The sequence below is a fragment of the Dermacentor silvarum genome, chromosome 1 (genome assembly GCF_013339745.2).
Source record: "Dermacentor silvarum isolate Dsil-2018 chromosome 1, BIME_Dsil_1.4, whole genome shotgun sequence".
NCBI lineage: Eukaryota > Metazoa > Arthropoda > Arachnida > Ixodida > Ixodidae > Dermacentor > Dermacentor silvarum.
Window position 1 is genome coordinate 37588893 of NC_051154.1, and position 20420 is coordinate 37609312.

Consider the following 20420-nt stretch of genomic DNA (forward strand, 5'->3'; position numbering starts at 1 on the left):
TTGTTGGACATATTCCGCGGCATCCACGACGCTTACCTCAATGTGGTTGTTATACGGACATGCTCGAGTAGAGCTCTACCCCTGGCCCGACGTTGGCCGACGTTGTGTGCGGGGTGTATATTGCGGGGAATGGGCGCGATGTTCAGTTGAGACCTGATGTCGCTGGGAATCCGCACGGTGTCGGCGCATTGGTCGACCGGTTGAGGCCCATCTCGTCGAGTATGTTGCGTCCCGCCCGGGTGCCGGATAGCCTGAGCAGCTGTGAGCGCTCTTGCGCCTCGATTATTTCTTCGAGCGTGTTGTGCACTCCAAGCTTGAACAGGTTTTCGGTGTGAGTGCTCACAGGTAAGCCGAGGGCGAGCTTGAAGACCTTTCTGATGAGGGAATTGAGCTTCTTCCTATCGTCGTCGTCGTCGTCGTCGTCGTCGTCGTCGTCGTCGTCGTCAGCAGCAGCAGCAGCAGCAGCAGCACAGCAGCAGCAGCAGCAGCAGCAGCAGCAGCAGCAGCAGCAGCAGCAGCAGCAGCAGCAGCAGCAGCAGCAGCAGCAGCAGCAGCAGCAGCAGCAGCAGCAGCAGCAGCAGCAGCAGCAGCAGCAGCAGCAGCAGCAGCAGCAGCAGCAGCAGCAGCAGCAGCAGCAGCAGCAGCAGCAGCAGCAGCAGCAGCAGCAGCAGCAGCAGCAGCAGCAGCAGCAGCAGCAGCAGCAGCAGCAGCAGCAGCAGCAGCAGCAGCAGCAGCAGCAGCAGCAGCAGCAGCAGCAGCAGCAGCAGCAGCAGCAGCAGCAGCAGCAGCAGCAGCAGCAGCAGCAGCAGCAGCAGCAGCAGCAGCAGCAGCAGCAGCAGCAGCAGCAGCAGCAGCAGCAGCAGCAGCAGCAGCAGCAGCAGCAGCAGCAGCAGCAGCAGCAGCAGCAGCAGCAGCAGCAGCAGCAGCAGCAGCAGCAGCAGCAGCAGCAGCAGCAGCAGCAGCCGCAGCAGCAGCAGCAGCAGCAGCAGCAGCAGCAGCAGCAGCAGCAGCAGCAGCAGCAGCGCAGCACAGCAGCAGCAGCAGCAGCAGCAGCAGCAAGCAGCAGCAGCAGCAGCAGCAGCAGCAGCAGCAGCAGCAGCAGCAGCAGCAGCAGCAGCAGCAGCAGCGCAGCAGCAGCAGCAGCAGCAGCAGCAGCAGCAGCAGCAGCAGCAGCAGCAGCAGCAGCAGCAGCAGCAGCAGCAGCAGCAGCAGCAGCAGCAGCAGCAGCAGCAGCAGCAGCAGAGCAGCAGCAGCAGCAGCAGCAGCAGCAGCAGCAGCAAGCAGCAGCAGCAGCAGCGCAGCAGCCAGCAGCAGCAGCAGCAGCAGCAGCAGCAGCAGCAGCAGCAGCAGCCAAGCAGCAGCAGCAGCAGCAGCAGCAGCAGCAGCAGCAGCAGCAGCAGCAGCAGCAGCAGCAGCAGCAGCAGCAGCAGCAGCAGCAGCAGCAGCAGCAGCAGCAGCAGCAGCAGCAGCAGCAGCAGCAGCAGCAGCAGCAGCAGCAGCAGCAGCAGCAGCAGCAGCAGCAGCAGCAGCAGCAGCAGCAGCAGCAGCAGCAGCAGCAGCAGCAGCAGCAGCAGCAGCAGCAGCAGCAGCAGCAGCAGCAGCAGCAGCAGCAGCAGCAGCAGCAGCAGCAGCAGCAGCAGCAGCAGCAGCAGCAGCAGCAGCAGCAGCAGCAGCAGCAGCAGCAGCAGCAGCCGCCTGTATTTATGTCCACTGAAGGACGAAGGCCTCTCCCTGCGATCACTAATTACCCCTGCCTTGCGCTCGCTGATTCCAACTTGCGCCTGCGAATTTCCTAACTTCATCACTCCACCTAGTTTTCTGCCGTCCTCGACTGCGCTTCCCTTCTCTTGATATCCATTCTGTAACTCTAATGGTCCATCGGTTATCCATCCTACGCATTACATGGCCTGCCCAGCTCCACTTTTTCCGCTTAATGTCAACTAGAATATCGGCTATCCCCGTTTGTTCTCTCATCCACACCGCTATCTTCCTGTCTCTTAACGTTACGCCTAACATTTTTCGTTCCATCGCTCTTTGTGTGGTCCTTAACTGTTCTCGAGCTTCTTTGTTAACACCCAAGTTTCTTCCCCATATGTTAGCACCGGTAGAATGCAATGATTGTACACCTTTCTTTTCAATGACAGGGGTAAGCTCCCAGCCAGGATTTGGTAATGCCTGCCGTATGCACTCCAACCCAATTTATTCTTCTGTAAATTTCTTTTTCATGATCAGGGTCCCCTGTGAGTAATTGACCTAGATAAACGTACTCCTTTACAGACTCTAGAGGCTGACTGGCGATCCTGAATTCTTGTTGCCTTGCCAGGCTATTGAACATTATTTTTGTCTTCTGCATATTCATCTTGAACCCCACTCTTACCCTTTCTCTGTTAAGGTCCTGAATCATTTGTTGTAATTCGTCTCCATTGTTGCTGAATAGGACAATGTCACCTGCAGACCGAAGGTTGCCGAGATATTCGCGGTTGATCTTCACTCCTAGGCCTTCCCAGTCTAAAAGCTTGATTACTTCTAAGCATGCAGTGAATAGCATTGGAGACATTGTGTCTCCTTGCCTGACATCTTTCTTGATAGGTAACTTTCTACTTTTCTTGTGGACAACCAATGTAGCTGTGGAATCGTAGATATTTGCCAAGATATTCACGTATGCCTCCTGTATTCCTTGGTTACGCAATGCCTCTATGACTGCTGGTATCTCTACTGAACCAAATGATTTTTCATAATCTATATGAAAGCCATATAGAGAGGTTGATTGTACTCCGCATATTTCTCAATTACCTGATTGATGACATGGATATTATCCTTCGTAGAATATATTTCCATCGTAGAATATATTTTTCGGAATATATCCATCGTAGAATATATTTTTCGGAATATATCCCATCGTAGAATATATTTTTGAACTAGATCGTGTAAAACATTAATGTACGCGAGATCATTTGCCCAGGTAAGCTCTTGCCTAAAATAAAGAATGAATTTGATGATATATTTCCACCGAATTCCAACTCCTGCCCACTACATATTTAAACGGCATATTACAAGATCATTTGACGCAGTTGGGAATAGATAATGTGATCACGACTGATGCGTCAATGAGTGAGGAGAAAGCGGGTGTGGGTATTTTCTCTGAGTCACTATCTCGGGCATATGCATTACGCCTTCTGGATTTCACACCCATATTCTGGCTGAATTAGCTATCATCAATTATATTAGCTCTTCGAAAACTTCCTACAAATTCACTGTCAGTATGCACCTCACTCACTTCATCTTCTGACACTATATACTGCAGCCAATACATTTGAATCATTAACCCCTACAAACTTATATCTGGTGCGAGTGATGTGGTTTCCAGGTCATCGTGGTGTATTTTTAAATGAAATGGCTGCCACACTTGCACGGATATCTCTTGATGAACCAGTTATGTCCGTTATGCCTACTTTGGCTTATGTAACTGCGGCTAAGTTTAGAAAATTTTCTCTTTTCCAAGATTCTACAAAACTGAAAATCCAAACGTCTGAATTTAATCATTTGTCCTATTCATGGAACACTAAATTGTGTCCCACACTTAAATTAGAAATCTCCATAGCAAAATTACGCTGCCCCATCCCACCATTAAATTTTAGCTTATACAGGTCTGGTCTGGCACCATCCCCTCTATGTCCTACCTACCAGGAACCTGAAAGCATTGACCACTTTCTACTAGCATGCCGTTGATTTACAAATCAGAGGAAGAAATTCGAATTTTCATTCCGAAAATTGGGCATTTCTTTAACTACGCAAAATATTCTCTCCTTCGGGGCATCTTCATTGGGATTTAGCCACAGGAACATCTGCGTGGCCATTTGTGACTACCTCTGTGACACAAGAAGGCTACCATGTTAATTCTCGAAACCAATAATTGGATAGCTAATTGAATCCCTGATTGTGTGTTCGGAGTTATTCTAATACAAACAACCCACGCAAACTTTACTGCTTATGTATAATTACAATTATTTTTATTTCTGTATCTGCCTAGGCCAATCTATTTCCTAATTATTATAAACGTTATACCTCACCCTCATTTACCTTTTCGTTAAGTTTCTTTCTCTCTCCCCCTTCCCTTTAACCTTTAAGCAGCAACCGACCCTCAGGCGCAGCAAGAGCGAAGCTCTTGCTCGAAGCTCTTGCTGCGCCTGATGGTCGGCTGCTGCTGGACAGAAGCCGTCGTTCTCGCCTCTTCACCGGCCTGCGGCTCCTGTGGGGGAGCCTGAAACACTGGGACACCTCCTCCTGGCCTGCCCAGCGTACCTCCAACATCGAGGCCAGCTCCTTCAGGAGTTCCGCCGCCTGGGCGTTCGTGCCGCCAGAGAGGAGGACATCCTTTTCCCCTCCCACCGCAGCCAGCTTCCGGCACTAGCTTCAGCGTCGTCGAATTCCTCGGATCGACGGGGCTCGCGGCGAGAGTGTAGCGTCCCTTCAGCAATAGGTTCACCGCGCCCTTCCCAGGTCTGCAAACCACGCGGTCCTCCCTCGGCTCCCATGACTGCACTGGCTTCTTCGCCCTCTCCTCTATTATCTTCTTTTCCCCTCCTCACTCTGCCCCTAGCCGTTGGCGCTGAGCCGCGTTTCCCTCAAGGGCTGCGGAAGATAGCGCCAACATTTCCCTTCTTCATAAAGCACCATTCTTCCCTCTCCCCCTTCCATTTAACCTTTAACCGCCGGCTTGTTGGCCAATCCCCCGTATGGGTAAGCGCCACAAGTGAGGAACAAGCAAGCAAGCAAGTGCCCATATAAGAGAGAGAGAGAGAGAGAGAGAGAGAGAAAAGGGTAAAGGAAAGACAGGGAGGTTAACCAGAGGTTATCTCCGGTTGCTACCCTGTACCGGGGGAGGGGAAAAGGGATGCGAAAGGCGAGGGAGAGAAAAATAAGTAAAAATAAAGAATACAAAAAAAAGGAAGGAAAGAAAAGAAAATCACACACGCACACAAAACAGAACTGTTTCTGCGGGCACTGTCACGTGCCCATATAATTGCGATCGCAACAACAGCAGCGTGCATAAAAACTAGGACGGATTGAAAGAACGACGCACACCACCAGCGCAGGTGGTATGTGCCGTTCTTTCTATGCGTTCTGGTCTTTATGTGCGCTACTTTATATGCCAGAATGAATACCCAGTGGTCCAGTTGTCTATTCCTAAGTTGTCTACCGGGCACATACCCCTGACCCAAGTAATTGGTGCCAAAGAGGTTCATTAAAGAGCGCCACATACCGGGCGAGTGACTCCCAAGTTGGCGTGAAAGAGGTTATTGAAGAGCGGTGCATACCTGCAGTGACCCAAGTGGTCCGACGGTTGGTTTTCCAACCCGGTTCCTTCCGAACAGTAGCCCGGTGCTCTAACCATTAGACCGCGGACTGCCCCAAACGGGCGTGAAAGTAGACCCACCGGAAGTGCGTCAGGTATCCCAAGAATGCTAATCGCATTAAAATGTGTTCACGAAGTCATGTCCGCATGTTCAACACTACAGATCCAACGCCTTAATTGTTTGTTTTCGGGTGCGCTTGTATTTCGGGCAAAAAGCAAGCACTTTGTACAACGTAGTCAACTCCTACAAAACGAAGCCCCCATTGAAGCTGCTATAGTAACTTCGAACCTCTTGGTGTTTCATTTACTGAACATATGTCATGGGACTCACATACTGATTATGTAGCTCACAAGGCAGTTCATGCATTAGGACTTATCTACCGTCACAATGACTTGTTACCAACAAAGGCTTTTTGTTTATCATTCTTATTTATGTCTATCGAATACTGTTTTCTCGTGTGGGAAACCACCACTTCTACAAGCAGTTTGAAACTAGAAAGACTTCAAAACAAATGATAAGGGTGATTGCTAATACCGCTACTGATCATCCGCGCGGCTGTTACTTACGAAGAATGCCTTGATTAGTTTGGACCATCTTCTAATTTTAAGCTATGTTATGCGCTACGAAAGGAAATGAAGAAAATACTAATTATTTACGCGCTCACGGGTAACTTAACGTAAACACACGTACATATAACACTAGGTGTTTAAAATATTTGGAAGTGCGTCCCAGCAGAACTAATGATGTTAAGACTGATTATGTTGCATCATTCCTGGAACGTTAAATGATTTTATGAACGAAATTTAAATATAGAGTATTTCACACTCGACCAACTTCAGCAGTATTATATGTAGCGCTAATTTTATACTTTATTCTATTTTCTTTGTATGCTCTTTGTGTGTGCATAGTTTCTTATGCTGAGATAACCTGAAAATTGTTGTATTTGTGTACCATGAAATGAATCATATGAAATTATATACTAGATTTGTATTGTAACTTTTGTACTTCTCTTCAATGTGATTATAGCCTGCACATTTGTCCATTTAAATGAATTGTATGTAGTTCACCACGTGATGTACCATTCAATAGGTCTGTGACCTAATGCTGACCCCTGTCCAAGATACAATGTTGTGAGCTATGGTGAGAGCTTCGTCAAACTGTCTAAAAGCAGTCTTTTCTCTCACTCCTTGTGTACTGTATTGCACATGAAATAGACTTATACTTCTACTATCTAGAGCACGTGCTGATGCTGTATACATATCTGAGAGGAACGCCTCAGTGGCTATGAATAACCAGCCCGTGCGAAGGCAGATGGCGGCTGTGCAAGGTGCCTTAATCACGGAGCATCACATGACCCAAAAATAGTAAACCACTGTATAAAGAGCGACAAGGATTCTGTGCTCAATTGAAGTTAATAAAGCTTTGAACGGACCAGTAGTTTTGAGCTGAAAACGCCAACCGCTGCCAAACCTAACACAATTGTGTCATGCGTGTTTTTGTGTGCCAAATTTCCCATTCACGCGTGCCAAAGCGGCCGCTGCGACAATGCACGAACATGACAAAACAATGAATGGCATTTCAGCACTACGGTGTATTATATAACACGATTCATAAGTTTATGTACGCATGTTTAGTGACTCGATTTGTGAGCAGAAGGAAATAACATATTTTTGTGACGTTAGGGGCCATTCTGGTGTTCCGCGAGTCACTGCCCATGACAGCGAGTAAATGATGGTCTACACACTCTAAAAACGTTTACACCCTTTGGGGCGTCTTGCTTGCGTTTTCTGTCTTGTAAAGTCAGCTCTCGCTACTTTCCTGTAATCTATCTATCTATCTATCTATCTATCTATCATCTATCTATCTATCTATCTATCTATCTATCTATCTATCTATCTATCTATCTATCTATCTATCTATCTATCTATCTATCTATCTATCTATCTATCTATCTATCTATCTATCTATCTATCTATCTATCTATCTATCTATCTATCTATCTATCTATCTATCTATATGAACGAGAAGAAAGGGAACCGAGGGGCCCGATTTTTTTTATTAATCATATCATAAGAAGCCAACAAACAATGAGATCAAGGACAACATAGGGGAAATCACTTGTACTTACTAATTCCATTAAATAAAATGATAAATTAACAGAAATTAAAGTGGATGAAAAAACAACTGTCCGCAGGTGGGTGGAACGAACCCACGTCTTCGCATTACGCGTGCGATGCTCTCACCATTGAGCTACCGCGGCGCCGTTTTCCCATCCACTTTCTAGGTATTTATTTTTTTACACCTAGAACTCACCTTAATATATATATATATATATATATATATATATATACAGGGTGTCCCAGCTATCACGCAGCACGATTTGAAAAAAAAAAAAAAAAGAGGAACGGCGTTACGCGAAGCAAACCTAGTGCGTATTGTTCTCAGTGCAGTGGAGTAGCCGCCAGTAATTTTTTCGTTCCTGACATTTAATTAGGTAATTGTAATTAATTATCTAACTCGAGAAGTACTGCCCTAATTATCAAAGTGTCAATGAGAAAATTGTAGAGCGGCATGAAAAACTCCCGATACAGCTTTCTGTTGCTCCGTACGTGCCACATAAATGTGTTTTTCCGAGGGTGGAAGGAGTCCGCGAATACACGCAGAATTGCCGCTCGAGGCACTTTGCGTGTATTCGCGGGCTTCTTTCACGCTCGGAAAACCACTTTTATGTATACGCAAACCTATAGTGCGTTTTATAATACGCACTATAGCTTTGCTTCGCGTAACGCCGTTCCTCTTTTTTTTTTTCAAATCGTGCTGCGTGATAGCTGGGACACCCTGAATATGAACGAGAAGAGAGGGAACCGAGGGGCCCGATTTTTATTATTCATATCATAAGAAGCCAACAAACAATAACACCAAGGACAACATAGGGGAAATTATTTATACTTTACTAACTGAATTAAAGAAATGATAAATTAATGGAAATGAAAATGGATGAAAAAACAACTGTCCGCCGGTGGGGAACGATCTGAGAATCTCCCAGCGACAGCAAACAACATTACCTTGGTTCTGTTCAGCGACGTGGCATTTGCATGTTTTTAAATCTTGGTGCATGATCATCTTGAGACCCTGTATATACGAGCGCTGTTCCTGTCACTTTCTACGTGTCCTCGTCTTTCGCTCACACTGTTAACTTTTCATTTATTTAACCAGATATTACGGCCTTGCGTGTGACGAAATGTCATGAAAGGAGACAGAGATGAGCAGAAGTGCCGCTTGTAGAGCTGCCAACAGGCGCCGGTTACAAAACACGGAAGCCTCTGAATGGAAAAAAAAAAAAAAAAGGAAACGGGCGCAGAGAAGGAGATAAACGTGCACGCGCGTAGGCAGTGTCGGTGTATACGACCCAGGGAGCGGGGAGTTACATTGAATCAGCGGTTGCAAACGCCGTTTTCACTCGTGGCAGTCGCAGCAGGCGCCTTCACTTCGGCACACCTTTTGGGCGCCGACTTGTGCGTCCACGCGAGGCTTTCACCGAACGACGCCGGCGACCGTATACACTGCTGTTGCTCGTATCTGTCGCGGAGGTCGAGACGTTGAAATATGTGTAGCAGTCCCCGATTGCTGCCGTATCGCGGAGCGCGTCGATAAGCACTGCTTGGGCTCAGAGCTACGCCGGCGACTGCACGAGACGCACCTCACGAACGTCCGTTCCCCGGACTCGTGGTTCACTTGTAGCGCCAAAGGTGAGTCCCAAAGGCACTGCAATGCAGGGGTCATGCTTGATTTGATGTATTTTATCTGTTACAAAAAGAATGAGGTGCGGTTAATGTTTGACTGGAATTAGGGAGTAAAATATATTTTGTGGGTAAAACGAGTTGGAGGTAGGAGATTGGTTTGGTTTGCTTCGATCCTTAATTCTTCATCCTTTCCGTTTATTCTCTACACGATTTGCCAGCCAGTCACGTTATTTATTTATTTATTTATTTATTTATTTATTTATTTATTTATTTATTTATTTATTTATTTATTTATTTATTTATTTATTTATTTATTTATTTATTTATTTATTTTTTCCCGTTAAAGTTTGAAGTAGGAGCTGTCTAATTTGACGCCGCTATTCACGAAGGCACCGCTTTGCCTTCATGCGGATTACGCATCGTTCAACACATAAGGTCAGTGTGTGAAAAGCTACAACGCACGTAATCCCCCCCCAAGCAATAAAGGGAACACACAAATTGCTTTCAAGAAGCTGTAGTGGCACCTGCGCCCCGCATAAATGTGTCAGTGATATTAATAGTTTATAGCGGGCAACCTGCTTGTTGCATATCATGCCGATACGAGACCAAACATCACCAGCATAGTGGTCGCTTATTATATAAACGAATTCGCTATTCACTCTTATATTGCTCACGCCTGTAATTCAGCATTTTCGTTTCCATCTTTGGAGTTTGTCCTCACTGCAGCCACTGATCCCAGAGAACAAAAGTAAGGCGGTTCGAAAAGGCTTCTTCTTCTTCTTCTTCTTCTTCTTCTTTCTTCTTCTTCTTCTTCTTCTTCTTCTTCTTCTTCTTCTTCTTCTTTTTGCTGAAGAACTAAAAAAAAAAAGAACGCTTAACAAGTGCAGCCGAGCGCTCAAATTTTTGAGCGCTCGGCTTTTTACTACGCTTAGCAGAGTAAAAGATAAGCGTATATCGATTAGCATCACAAACACAGTGACCTTATCCGGCACTTGTCGCATGGCGCCGAAGACGGTGTTGCAGGGTAGCCCCAAAGGCAACGGCAAAACAGTGAACCGGGGATGATCGAAGGGGCGTATACTGCACGCTCAGCTAGTCAGCGCTGAAGTGCTGCCATGTCTCCAGGGGGGGGGGGGGGGGGGGGGTATAGATAAGGGGTGGCATGGCCCCCTTTCTGAATCCTACAGTGCGCGGTGGTGTCACCTATAAGATTATCAGTTCACGCAAGAGGGTCGCAATGCTGTAGCAAGCTATGGATTGGATATGAAACTGGGTTGCTTGCGCTTCTTAAAAACTACAATAGCGCTGGCAGTGTCGTGGTCCGGTCCTTATACTATACGCCGACACACCTATAGTTTTAGGGGCTTTAGTTTTCCCTGGTTCGCAGGATCGCGTGCACCGTAGTCATGGAGACGGCACCGTCACATCGTGGTAGGGGCAAAGGCAAGATTGCGACGCCAGAGGCCGAGGCCTACGTCAGTGAGCACTGCAAGCTGCACCCGGTGCTCGAGAAACTTATAGCTGTAAGTATGAACTCCGCCCTGCGCTAATTGAGCGCTGGTCGTGCTTCGAGCTGCCCGTTGTATAACGTTGGCTGCTGTATTTCAGAATTTCTAAGCCTTATAGACTGCGTCACTGTTTTCTGACACGTGCTTTGCGAAGCGTGTAATACACACATGCGCCACGCGCGCACGTACTCCACGCACACAGATACAATGACTGCAGCAACTCTAGCACTTTAGATTTTATAGACTGCAACTCTAGACTGCAGTTGTTGACTTATAGACTTTAGACAGCAACAACTCTAGACTTATAAAAATTATTTTTTAATGAAGCAGTAGCGAAGGCGACGACGGTATGCTTTTATTTCCTCTCCGACTTTTACCCCCGCTTCAAAACTGTTTAATTGTGGAGTGTAATGCACTGTAAACCACTTTGCACTCTAAAGGAGGTTTCGAGCAACCAAAACATCATTTTTCGAAACAAAAAAATGCGGGTGTAGGGGGCTTTTGATTACCAAAACAGTCTTTTCGTTTCCTAAGGGTGTATTGCTCAACCAAAACACCCTTCTGGTGTTAAGGGTGTTATGGGCTGTCAAAACACCTGTTCTTTGTACATATTGCCACCATGCTCATAATTGGAAGTCGCTACTCGAAAGGCATTCAATATAGCGGGATTTTTAGTTAAAATGTCTGTGTGGCTTTGGAGGTGCCTATTAGCTGACTATATCCAAACAAGTGTTCTCTAGATATTTATCGTTTAATTACGTAGAACAGAGGTGGTTCTTCTGGCAATACACTGCAGGTCGAAGCACCATGGCTATATAGGCCGGGTACACTTTCTCCGTGGCAGGGTAATAGGCATATAGGTGTTGGCAGCGCAATTGCAGTGTTTGCATGCAAATTTGTCGTGCGTCTGTGTGCTCAGTGTTCGGGTTGCCTTAATGTGTGTAAGGATGTAAGGAAGATGTAAGTTTGCGGAACATAAAAAAAAAATAACTCTACCGATTTTTTTTTTATCCCAGCGGGTTCTAGTGACATCTATCAGTCGATGCAGTAACTACTACTTCTAGTGTTTTTTTTTCTAGGTGGCGCTGCCTAGGATTATACCTAATTATAGTGGAATAAGCAAGGTACAACAATGAATAGCGCGTGCATGCATGACCTCTAAGGAATGGGTATAATGACATATGGCTTGCACCCTTTAGAACAAAAAAAAGTCGCAGTTTCGCCCGAAAGGCGAAGCATCGATTGCGATACTGACAGCTGTACGAACTGACAGCTTACTATACTGACAGCTATACGGTGACAGCTATACGAAGTAAGGATAACAATCTTATCGGCCGTAAAAACTTGTAAAGACAGGCATACTAACTAAATTAAAAAAACATGGTGTCACTCGCGCACAAGCAAACATGAAGGCATCTCGCTCGATGACTGTGGAAACTCGCTGTCAAAACACTGGAGTCAGTCAGCTCAGAAGCAGCAGCGAGCGAATTGAGCTTCGTGCCGGCGCTCGTATCAACGCGATCTTAGCCGTGAAAACACAGGGAGGGCTGACTCTGCCCCGCTGCAGATGGCTTTCAAGTAGAGCGTATTCTACTACACCCTACTTTCAAGACACAGCCGCCCGGGCGGCAGCGCGTGGCGTAGTACACGGCCTCCCCCCTCCCTACCCTCCCCCGGGAGCCTTGCGGCGCGGAGGGCGCGCGCGGAGTTAAAGCCCCCTGCGACCTCTGTTTGAGCCGAGATGCGTGAGATTGAGCCGCGATCGCCGGCTCACCCTCGCACGCTTTCACTCGCACATAGAGCATACGGCTCATGGCGACGATTTTATCGCCTGTGGGCTGTATACGGAACCTCACGGCGACGGCGGCGCTGACGGCAGAAATGCGCCTGGAGTGTCCATATAACTGCTATCGCAATAAAAGGGTGTTACGGCAAATCGAATCACCCACTGAATGCGTGTTTTCGTTTGTGTTTTGACTGTTAGGGGAGGGGGGGGGGGCGTTCTGCGCCGAGCGCGCCCGCGCGGCTGTATCTTGAGAGCCATTTGCGGCGGGGGCACAGTCAGCCCTCGCTGTGTTTTCGCGGCGAAGATCGCGTTGATGCGAGCAGCGGCACGAAGGTCAATTCGCTCGCTGCTTCTGCTGCGCTTATTACTCACTCTACCTGCAGCGTTCTGACAGCGAGTTTCCGCGGCCATCGAGTGAGATGCGTTCATGTTTGCTTGTGCGCGCGTGACACCATGCTTGTTAATTTAGTTAGTATGCCTATGTTTACAAGTTCATACAGCCGATAAAACTACTATTCTTACTTCGTCTAGCTACCCTCTATTTTACTATCACAATCGATGCTACGATGTCTCGTAGAGGTAGTGGCCGCCACATCGAGTAATTTAGTTCAAGGGTGACAATCGTTCTGTCTGCCACGGGCAATGTTTAAACTTTTGGTGAAGCTTAAAAAAAAAAGAAAAGAAAAGCCCTATATAGACTGACGCTGCAGCTGCAAGGCAGACAACACAAGCCTTTTTGAAGTTATTGCGAGCTATTCACGCGGGTTTACGATTTCCGCTGCGTCACGCGCACGTACATACTCTGCACATCCTACCTTTCGCTTTCTCATCATGATTCATCACCCCTCTTGCTCCCTTTCCCTCTTATCCGGCGCAGAGTTTCAGGTTATAGAGCGCGACAGCTGGGGCCGGCCTATCTGTTTAAACAGAATGTAATACCTCTCTTTTCACGCTGTTTTTACCAGAGTTCAAATTGGCGAGCTTTTACATGCTTGCATACAAATATTGTTATCAACTATATGGTTTAGCAGTATTGGCATATATTTCGGTAATTATTTTTTATAGTCATAGCAAACAGTCAAAGAAAATCAGAACAGCGCATGTTTACAGCGATCCTCGCACCTTCTTTCCGTGCACCACCCGTTCATACAGTCATGATTGTAAATTCCGGCTATAATCAAACAGGAACGCAACATGCTACGTTGGAGGTAAACGCGCTCGTTTCACGATGGAGCGTTATAATGAGAACGTCTTGCCGAAGACAAGCTTCCCGTCCGTGTTTTTTGGCGCTGTTTTAAATATGAATGATCCGTACCAACTAGCTCGCACCCAAACCCTTCTGAAGCTTCCCTAACGTACGCTACACCAGTCTTTCTACTGCGTCTGCGGCTTCGCACCGGTTATATATTTTTCGGTGCATTCGCGGGATGCTGAAACACATTGTGTTTGCACGACCCCCTCTCCACTTTTCCCCGGCTTCTTTCGTTCTGTCGTGATTCTGCTTCTCATAGTTTCTTTTCTTTTTCTCTCTGTGGAAAAAAAAAAAAACATAAAGGAAACTGTCAAGCTGCCTCACGGGCGTATGTACACCAAGCCTGCGCAGCTGACACTCTACCAAGTCCTACTGAAGGCAACCCGTGCCAAGAAGTACCTGGAAGTGGGTGAGTACACGTGACCTGGGTCGGTATTCTGTAAGAGTCCGCGTAGTGGACTGTCCATTTCGGCAGTCGCTGATTGGCTGCAGCTGTACGAGCGAGGAAGCGACTGGCTGGGGGCACCTCACTCGTGCAGCTCGAGCCAATCAGCAGCGGCCGAAATGGACAGTCCACTAGGTGGACTCATACAAAATACTCCCCCCCCCCCCCCCCCCCCCCCCCTAGGACACCAGTTTGCGTGACATGATTTTTCGCGATTCACCCGCAAAAAACGCTTCCTCTGCAGATTGCGCCGCACAGCTTTCCGCATGACGTCCGCCCACGCGGAAAGTGGGCGCGGTGCAGCGCGTGCTGCTCGCACGGTGCACAGGTGTGAAGCGGCTGAGCACGCAAATATATCTCGCGCTTAGCTTACGGCTGTAATTTTGACGGGAAGCTTTGTCACCGGCAAGGGCCGGCGAGGCATGGACGCGTATTCTGCGCTTCATGTGCTCTGAGCCACGGCCGGTCTGGTGGACGCGCGCGAGCTCCAGATTCCAAGTGACTGAGCAGGGCCGGCCGACATTCACGAAAAGCTTTACGCTAGAATTGTTCGGAGGAGCAAATTCCAGGCAATCTCGATGCTGCACATATTATCAGTGAAGGTGGCCAGCAAATAGCAAGGAACGCTTGCGAACGAAAATAATTCAGCCCCAGAATTATACTAACTCTGAGCGAACAAAGGGGCCATTGCCCTTGTTCGTTTCCTTGTGGCTAGTCTCGTTTCATTAGTTGCAAGGGTACCAGTGGCCCGATGGAAACGGTGCTCATGTGCTCCCGGAGTCCCTTGGGATTTTCTTGCGTATACGGCGAAATAATCAGCCCACGGCGAATAAGGATATACGAGCTTTGCTCGGTCTTCTGCTAGTGTTTTTGTCAGCAGATCTTGCCAGTTCCTTCGCTTCTAAGGGGGTGTTTTGCCTGTTTTGATGCCAACGCCTCGTGTAAGTCCGCATAGTATACACTTGCGGTATTCGTTTATCGGGAGCGAGCGAGTTATGCACTCGCAAAAACGTGGCATAAAATACTTATCCAAAAATTTATTTTGGACTTCAGCGAGTTCTTCTGTTTGAATAGTTTATTTTCTTTCCATGCTCTCTCTCTTGCTTTCGTACTTATACTTTACCGTAGTGCGCTCGCCCGCCGCGGTGACTCAGTGGCTATGACTCAGTCCCTATGCATTCCATCCATCCGACGTGTATGGAATGCAGAAATGCTCCTGTATTGATAGGTGTACGTTAAACAAATTGGGGGTGTTCAATCAATCCGGTGTATACCCGTTCACCGTGGCGTCTCTCATAGGTCAAGTGCTAGTTGGGAATGTTGAACATTATCTCCCATTTATACCCTTGCGCAGGTGTGTTCACTGGCTGCAGCGCACTGTCTGCGGCCCTGGCGCTTCCTCCCGACGGTATCGTACGGGGCCTCGACATCGATCAAGAGGCCGCCGACGTCGGGAGGCCATTCTGGAAAGAGGTGCGATTCACACCTGGCTCGGTGCCTTGTATGTCCCTGAGAAAAGAGCGAACAACGATAAGTGACGCAGCGACGACTCTACATGCCTAAGATTTGTTTGTTGCGTAGCGAGCTCAATGGCGGGGCTATCACTGGAACGCTGCCTTCGGCGTCTTTGGTGTCTCGCCTCGGCTTGCTTTCTCACTGAGCGAGAAGACAAGTAGTGCAGTCCACATGGTTTGCTAATGATGGGCTTCTGCGGCTATACGTAGACGTTGTCAGAGGTTGGTGGGCTTAACGCATTCATCTGCAGTTTGACCGATTGGTTGCTGCTTTCAGCGAGTTATTTGACGTGCCCGTACGACGCATTGAAAAGCAGGATGAATGCCCATTTATCTTGTGTAGTTACTTTGATAGTGAAACAAACTAAAAGAGGGAAGAGCACATTTGTGCGGTCAATTGAATGCTGTGCATAAACGTCGCGCCAGCTGGGTAGGGAACACGTGTCGGTACCGCGCGTAAAACCTGGTCAAGGCTGGACTTCATTTGTCATTTTCCCAAATGGACCACCAAAAACCGACGGATATCCGGATAAATTCCGAATGTCCAAGTCTGGCACAGGAAGTTAAAAGATACCCGATGGATGTCCGGATAATATCCGAACATTCAATTCCAATACAGAAAGTTCTGTGGATAAACAAGGGACGTCGCATTTTAGATCGTTAAGAACAGCCAATAAATTTTATTCAGTGCATGTTCTACGGAGGTCATTACTTGAATATCTGACATCGGTCATTTTAGGGAGGTATTTAAACTTTATTCGGTCTCAATGAAACAATTAAATGTCGATGTACGGTTATATATATAGTGTTACTTGTCTTTTCACAACGGCATAGTGAGCGACCCTTTCATATATTCAGCTTGAAAGTCCCCAGACGACACACGAAAAGTCCTATGGACATTCCAAAGAGATCCACACGTCCCACATCCAAATGAAGACATCCAGTACATCTCGCAGCGACGTACTAGTCAGCAAAGTCCGAAAAGTGCATCATCACGGACATGATTGGGGATGTGGAATCAGCGTGCGAAGTATTTTTTTTTGTGAACGTACAGGAGACTGCCTGCCAGGCGGCTGTCTGTCTGCTTTTCCAGACGGGCGCTCTCTTCTAAATTCACATAAACGTCCCAGGACATCGCACCCGGACATATTTCGGCCCACAGTTATGTATGGTCGAGCTACCCGAGGTTCGGTCATTTAGTTTCCTAAAAATATCGGGAAACATGTTTTCTGATATGTTCAAATTATAACACAAGGCTAAACATCTCCAGCTCATAAATACACAGTACTTCGTGTATTTTCTTTAAAAATTGACCTCGAAAGCTTTAATTAGGTGGATATCCCACCTGTGCCAGGTGGACAGAGAGAGAGAGAAACGAGAAGGGAAAGGTAGGGAGGTTAACCAAGGACGTGCCCGGTTGGCTACCCTGCGCTTGGGGAGAGGGAAAGAATAGAGAAGAAGGTGCGAGAAGAAAAATAATAAAGAGTCAGCCATTCACAGATTCAGTCGCAGAGGAAGGTCCTCTGTCATAAGCACTCATACAGTCCAGTCGCCTTCAAGAAGTGCAGAAAGGCTTTTGTGGCCTTTCACATGCATGTGCCAGGCGGAATGTCTTGAAGAAGGAAAATGCCCAGTGCACTTCCTCGCGGCCGGGCGTGTGCGCGTTCCTTTGCATGCGATGCATATCTGCTCTTGCTTGCACGCGGAAGATATTGCGTGCTACGCATTGCATATACGTATATGTCATTCGTATTGCGTAGCGTTCAGAGCGCAGTCCGCGTGGTTTACGAAGTTTACGAAGTTTCAGGGGCTTTAAGTATAATGCTTTCGCATTCCCACACCTGAGAAGTCCCAAGTGTCTCTTGCGATTTTCCTTCCTCTACACGCAAATTTGACGAAAAGGTTGAAGACAGGCCAGCACCAAGTTGATGGGAGGTGCTGTCAGAATGCATGAAGCATGTCCGCACGGGAGCCAAACATTGAGCGCAGTATACTTGAAAACAAAGTATTTCTCGAACCGCGAGGAGCAGAACCAACTCAAAACGCGCCCGTAGAACGCGTTGTGGCGACAACAGCAGGCGCTAGAGCGCCTGAATGCGCACCTCCAAACACGAAGAAATACACGACTATGACGCTGCACTTTTTCGTGTTTCCCGGGCTTTCTTTCAGACTTGAAAAAAAAACAAAAAAACGCAAACATTTATGTAGCACACATCGAGCAACAAAAAGTTGGATAGAGAATTTTTCAAAGTGGTCTACAATTTTCTGATTGACACTCTTGCTCTGAATATGATATTTGAGAAGTTCATTAATTAATAATAACTAATTATATAATTAGGCAAAGTACCAAAAATATTATGCCTTGCTCTGAGCGACGGCAAACAACATTGCCTAGGTTCTGTACAGCTATGTGGCACTTGCATATCTTAAAATATTGGCACAAGTTACGTGTGACACACATAGTATGTACAGTCATATCAGTTTTGTGTCCCGACAGCCAATTATCACGGCATTTCTTCGTTTGTGGCGAGAACTCGGTATAGCAACGAGGCACCCTGTATATAACGTCCTCTTCTCGCTTCTCTCGCAGGCTGGAGTCGAGAAAAAGATTGACATTCGCATTGGAAAAGCCGTCGACACTTTAGGTGAGACTTAAAAATGCACGGTCGTACGCGTCTCTTTGCGAGACCGTGCTCGTGTCGAAGTGGAAAATATGTGACAACGGTGGAACGGCGTAAGTCACCTGGTTTCTTGTCAAACACTCAGTCGTTGTCACTGGACCTTCGTCGTCTTGCACGGCAGTTTAATGAAATCGCAAATCCGCCGCCGTGATCGCTAGCGGTGCTAGATTATCCGTAACCCCTGACTGCAAATGTTTTCGGAGCACGAGCTGCAAGAGAGAACAAAGGCAATTTCCTCGCAGTCAGTGAAGCTGCCTTATAATAGAAAGGAGCAGCGAGCATTTCCTCGCAAAGTGTCCGACCGTTAACAAAAAGTTCCAAGCAGTGTGGTGGAGACGCAACAAGATTTAGCCTTTTCGCGACTACTGCGCTTCCAAATCTTTTGCGGTTGGTTGTACGTACATGTTCATGAATGCCGAAGAAAGTGGTGTGGTCTATAGGCTGTCGCCGTAGCTCAATTGCAACTGGTAGAGCACTGCACTTGCCACCATGCGGAGGCTGTGGATCTGACTCGCATAGGCGGCAATATGTGTATTTTTTCTACTCTCATTGCTTTCTCTTTGATAGGATTACGAATATGAAGGCTATTGAATTCAACGTTCCATTGCCTTTAGATAGAAACACAGGAAAAACCTTTGTTCATCAGTTACGGCTGGGCACTGCCTACACAGAAGATTTTTTTTTTTGTACACAGAATAGGCCGCGCTGAATTTCCTCAGCGTGATTGTGGATTTGTTGACAAAGGCACCTATGTTTTTTTTCTAGAATTACCGCATCATGAAACACCAAGACGCCAACCAAAATCGGCTTTAATGACAGTCGATCGTAGACCACTCACTTCTGCATGGCCAACAACAGATATGCAAAAGTAGGGTTTACTAGCATTAAAAAAATTATTGAGAGCAGCATATATACATGTATTATATACATATATACATGTATATATATATATATATATATATATATATATATATACAGGTTCCTCATAGCCTTCATATTACGAATATGAAGCTATTGAATTCACGTTCCATTGCCTTTAGATAGAAACACAGGAAAAACCTTAAAAACCGTAACCGAAAAAACCGTAACCATCAGTTACGGCTGTTCACTGCCTACACAGAACACACACACACACACACACACACCACACACACACCCACACACACACACACACACCACACACACACACACACACACACACACCACACACAATCACATATATATATATAATAAAATTACACGAAATTGCCGTGCTGAATTCTTGAGCGTGACTTTGGATTTGTTGACAGACCCTATAACTTTTTCTACAATTACCGCATCATGAAACACCAAGACGCCGACTAAAGTCGGCTTTAATGACATTAGACCGTTGACCACTCACTTCTGCATGGCCAACAAGAGCTATGCAAAAGTAGGCTTTAATAGCATTAGAACAAAATTCTTGAGGGTAGCGGAAATGTTAAGGGCTATTAAAGCACACACACACACACACACACACACACATACACACACACATCCAGCAAACAATGATTCCAAGGACAACATAAGGGAAATTACTTGTACTTACTAATTGAATTAAAGGAATGATAAATGAATGGAAATGAAAACGGATGAAAAAACAACTGTCCGCAGTTGGGGAACGATCCCACGTCTTCCGTCTTCGCATTACGCGTGCGATGCTCTTACCATTGAGCTACCACGGAGCCGTTTTCCCATCCACTTTCTGGGGTATTTATGTTTTTACAACTAGGACTAATCCTGGAAGTGTTAGCCAGCGCCCCCACTCACAAACCTAAGCGGCCGATGTGGAACATCCTTTCTGCCGCAGGCGTCACGAGCACGTGATCTTTTTGTGTGATGGCAACTGGTCAATAAACCCACATATGCTACCTGAAGGCATCAATGTTGCCGGATTCGAGCCCTCGTTATGTAATGAACGAGAAGAAACGGAACCGAGGGGCCCGATTTTTAATAATTATATCATGAGAAGCCAACAAACAATGACACCAAGGACAACATAGGGGAAATTACTTGTACTTACAAATTGCATTAGTAAGTATGTAGGATATTGTGGTTCGCATTACTGCTATGAGAGTTTCTTGTCATGACTTGGTGTTATTTTGACACCTATTCC

The 20420-nt window shown here is 46.8% G+C and overlaps 1 protein-coding gene and 1 pseudogene across 2 annotated transcripts; both read left to right on the forward strand.

The window, feature by feature from the left end:
* The first annotated feature begins 478 nt into the window (after positions 1 to 478).
* Positions 479 to 1673, forward strand: LOC119460622 (putative uncharacterized protein DDB_G0271606; annotated as a pseudogene).
* A 7146-nt stretch (positions 1674 to 8819) lies between these two features.
* Positions 8820 to 18343, forward strand: LOC119460659 (catechol O-methyltransferase domain-containing protein 1-like). 2 transcript variants are annotated; one of them, XM_049666779.1, is made up of 5 exons: positions 8820 to 9106; positions 10471 to 10623; positions 13950 to 14055; positions 15446 to 15564; positions 18196 to 18343. In XM_049666779.1, exons 2-5 carry the CDS (start codon positions 10507 to 10509, stop codon positions 18259 to 18261), a joined length of 408 nt encoding a protein of 135 aa, XP_049522736.1. In that variant the 5' UTR covers positions 8820 to 9106; positions 10471 to 10506; the 3' UTR covers positions 18262 to 18343. The 2 variants fall into 2 exon arrangements, with proteins under 2 accessions (XP_049522736.1, XP_037577627.1); XM_037721699.2 differs by having other exon boundaries at positions 8823 to 9106; positions 10488 to 10623.
* The last annotated feature ends 2077 nt before the right edge of the window (positions 18344 to 20420 follow it).

What these genes read in the sequence shown, in the direction of transcription:
- LOC119460659 (XM_049666779.1), top strand. Translation starts at nt 10,507, where the DNA reads ATGGAGACGGCACCGTCACATCGTGGTAGGGGCAAAGGCAAGATTGCG. An exon ending in CAAGAAGTACCTGGAAGTGG is followed by an intron (nt 14,056 to 15,445) that starts GTGAGTACACGT and finishes ACCCTTGCGCAG; the next exon opens with GTGTGTTCACTGGCTGCAGC. An exon ending in GGAGGCCATTCTGGAAAGAG is followed by an intron (nt 15,565 to 18,195) that starts GTGCGATTCACA and finishes CTTCTCTCGCAG; the next exon opens with GCTGGAGTCGAGAAAAAGAT.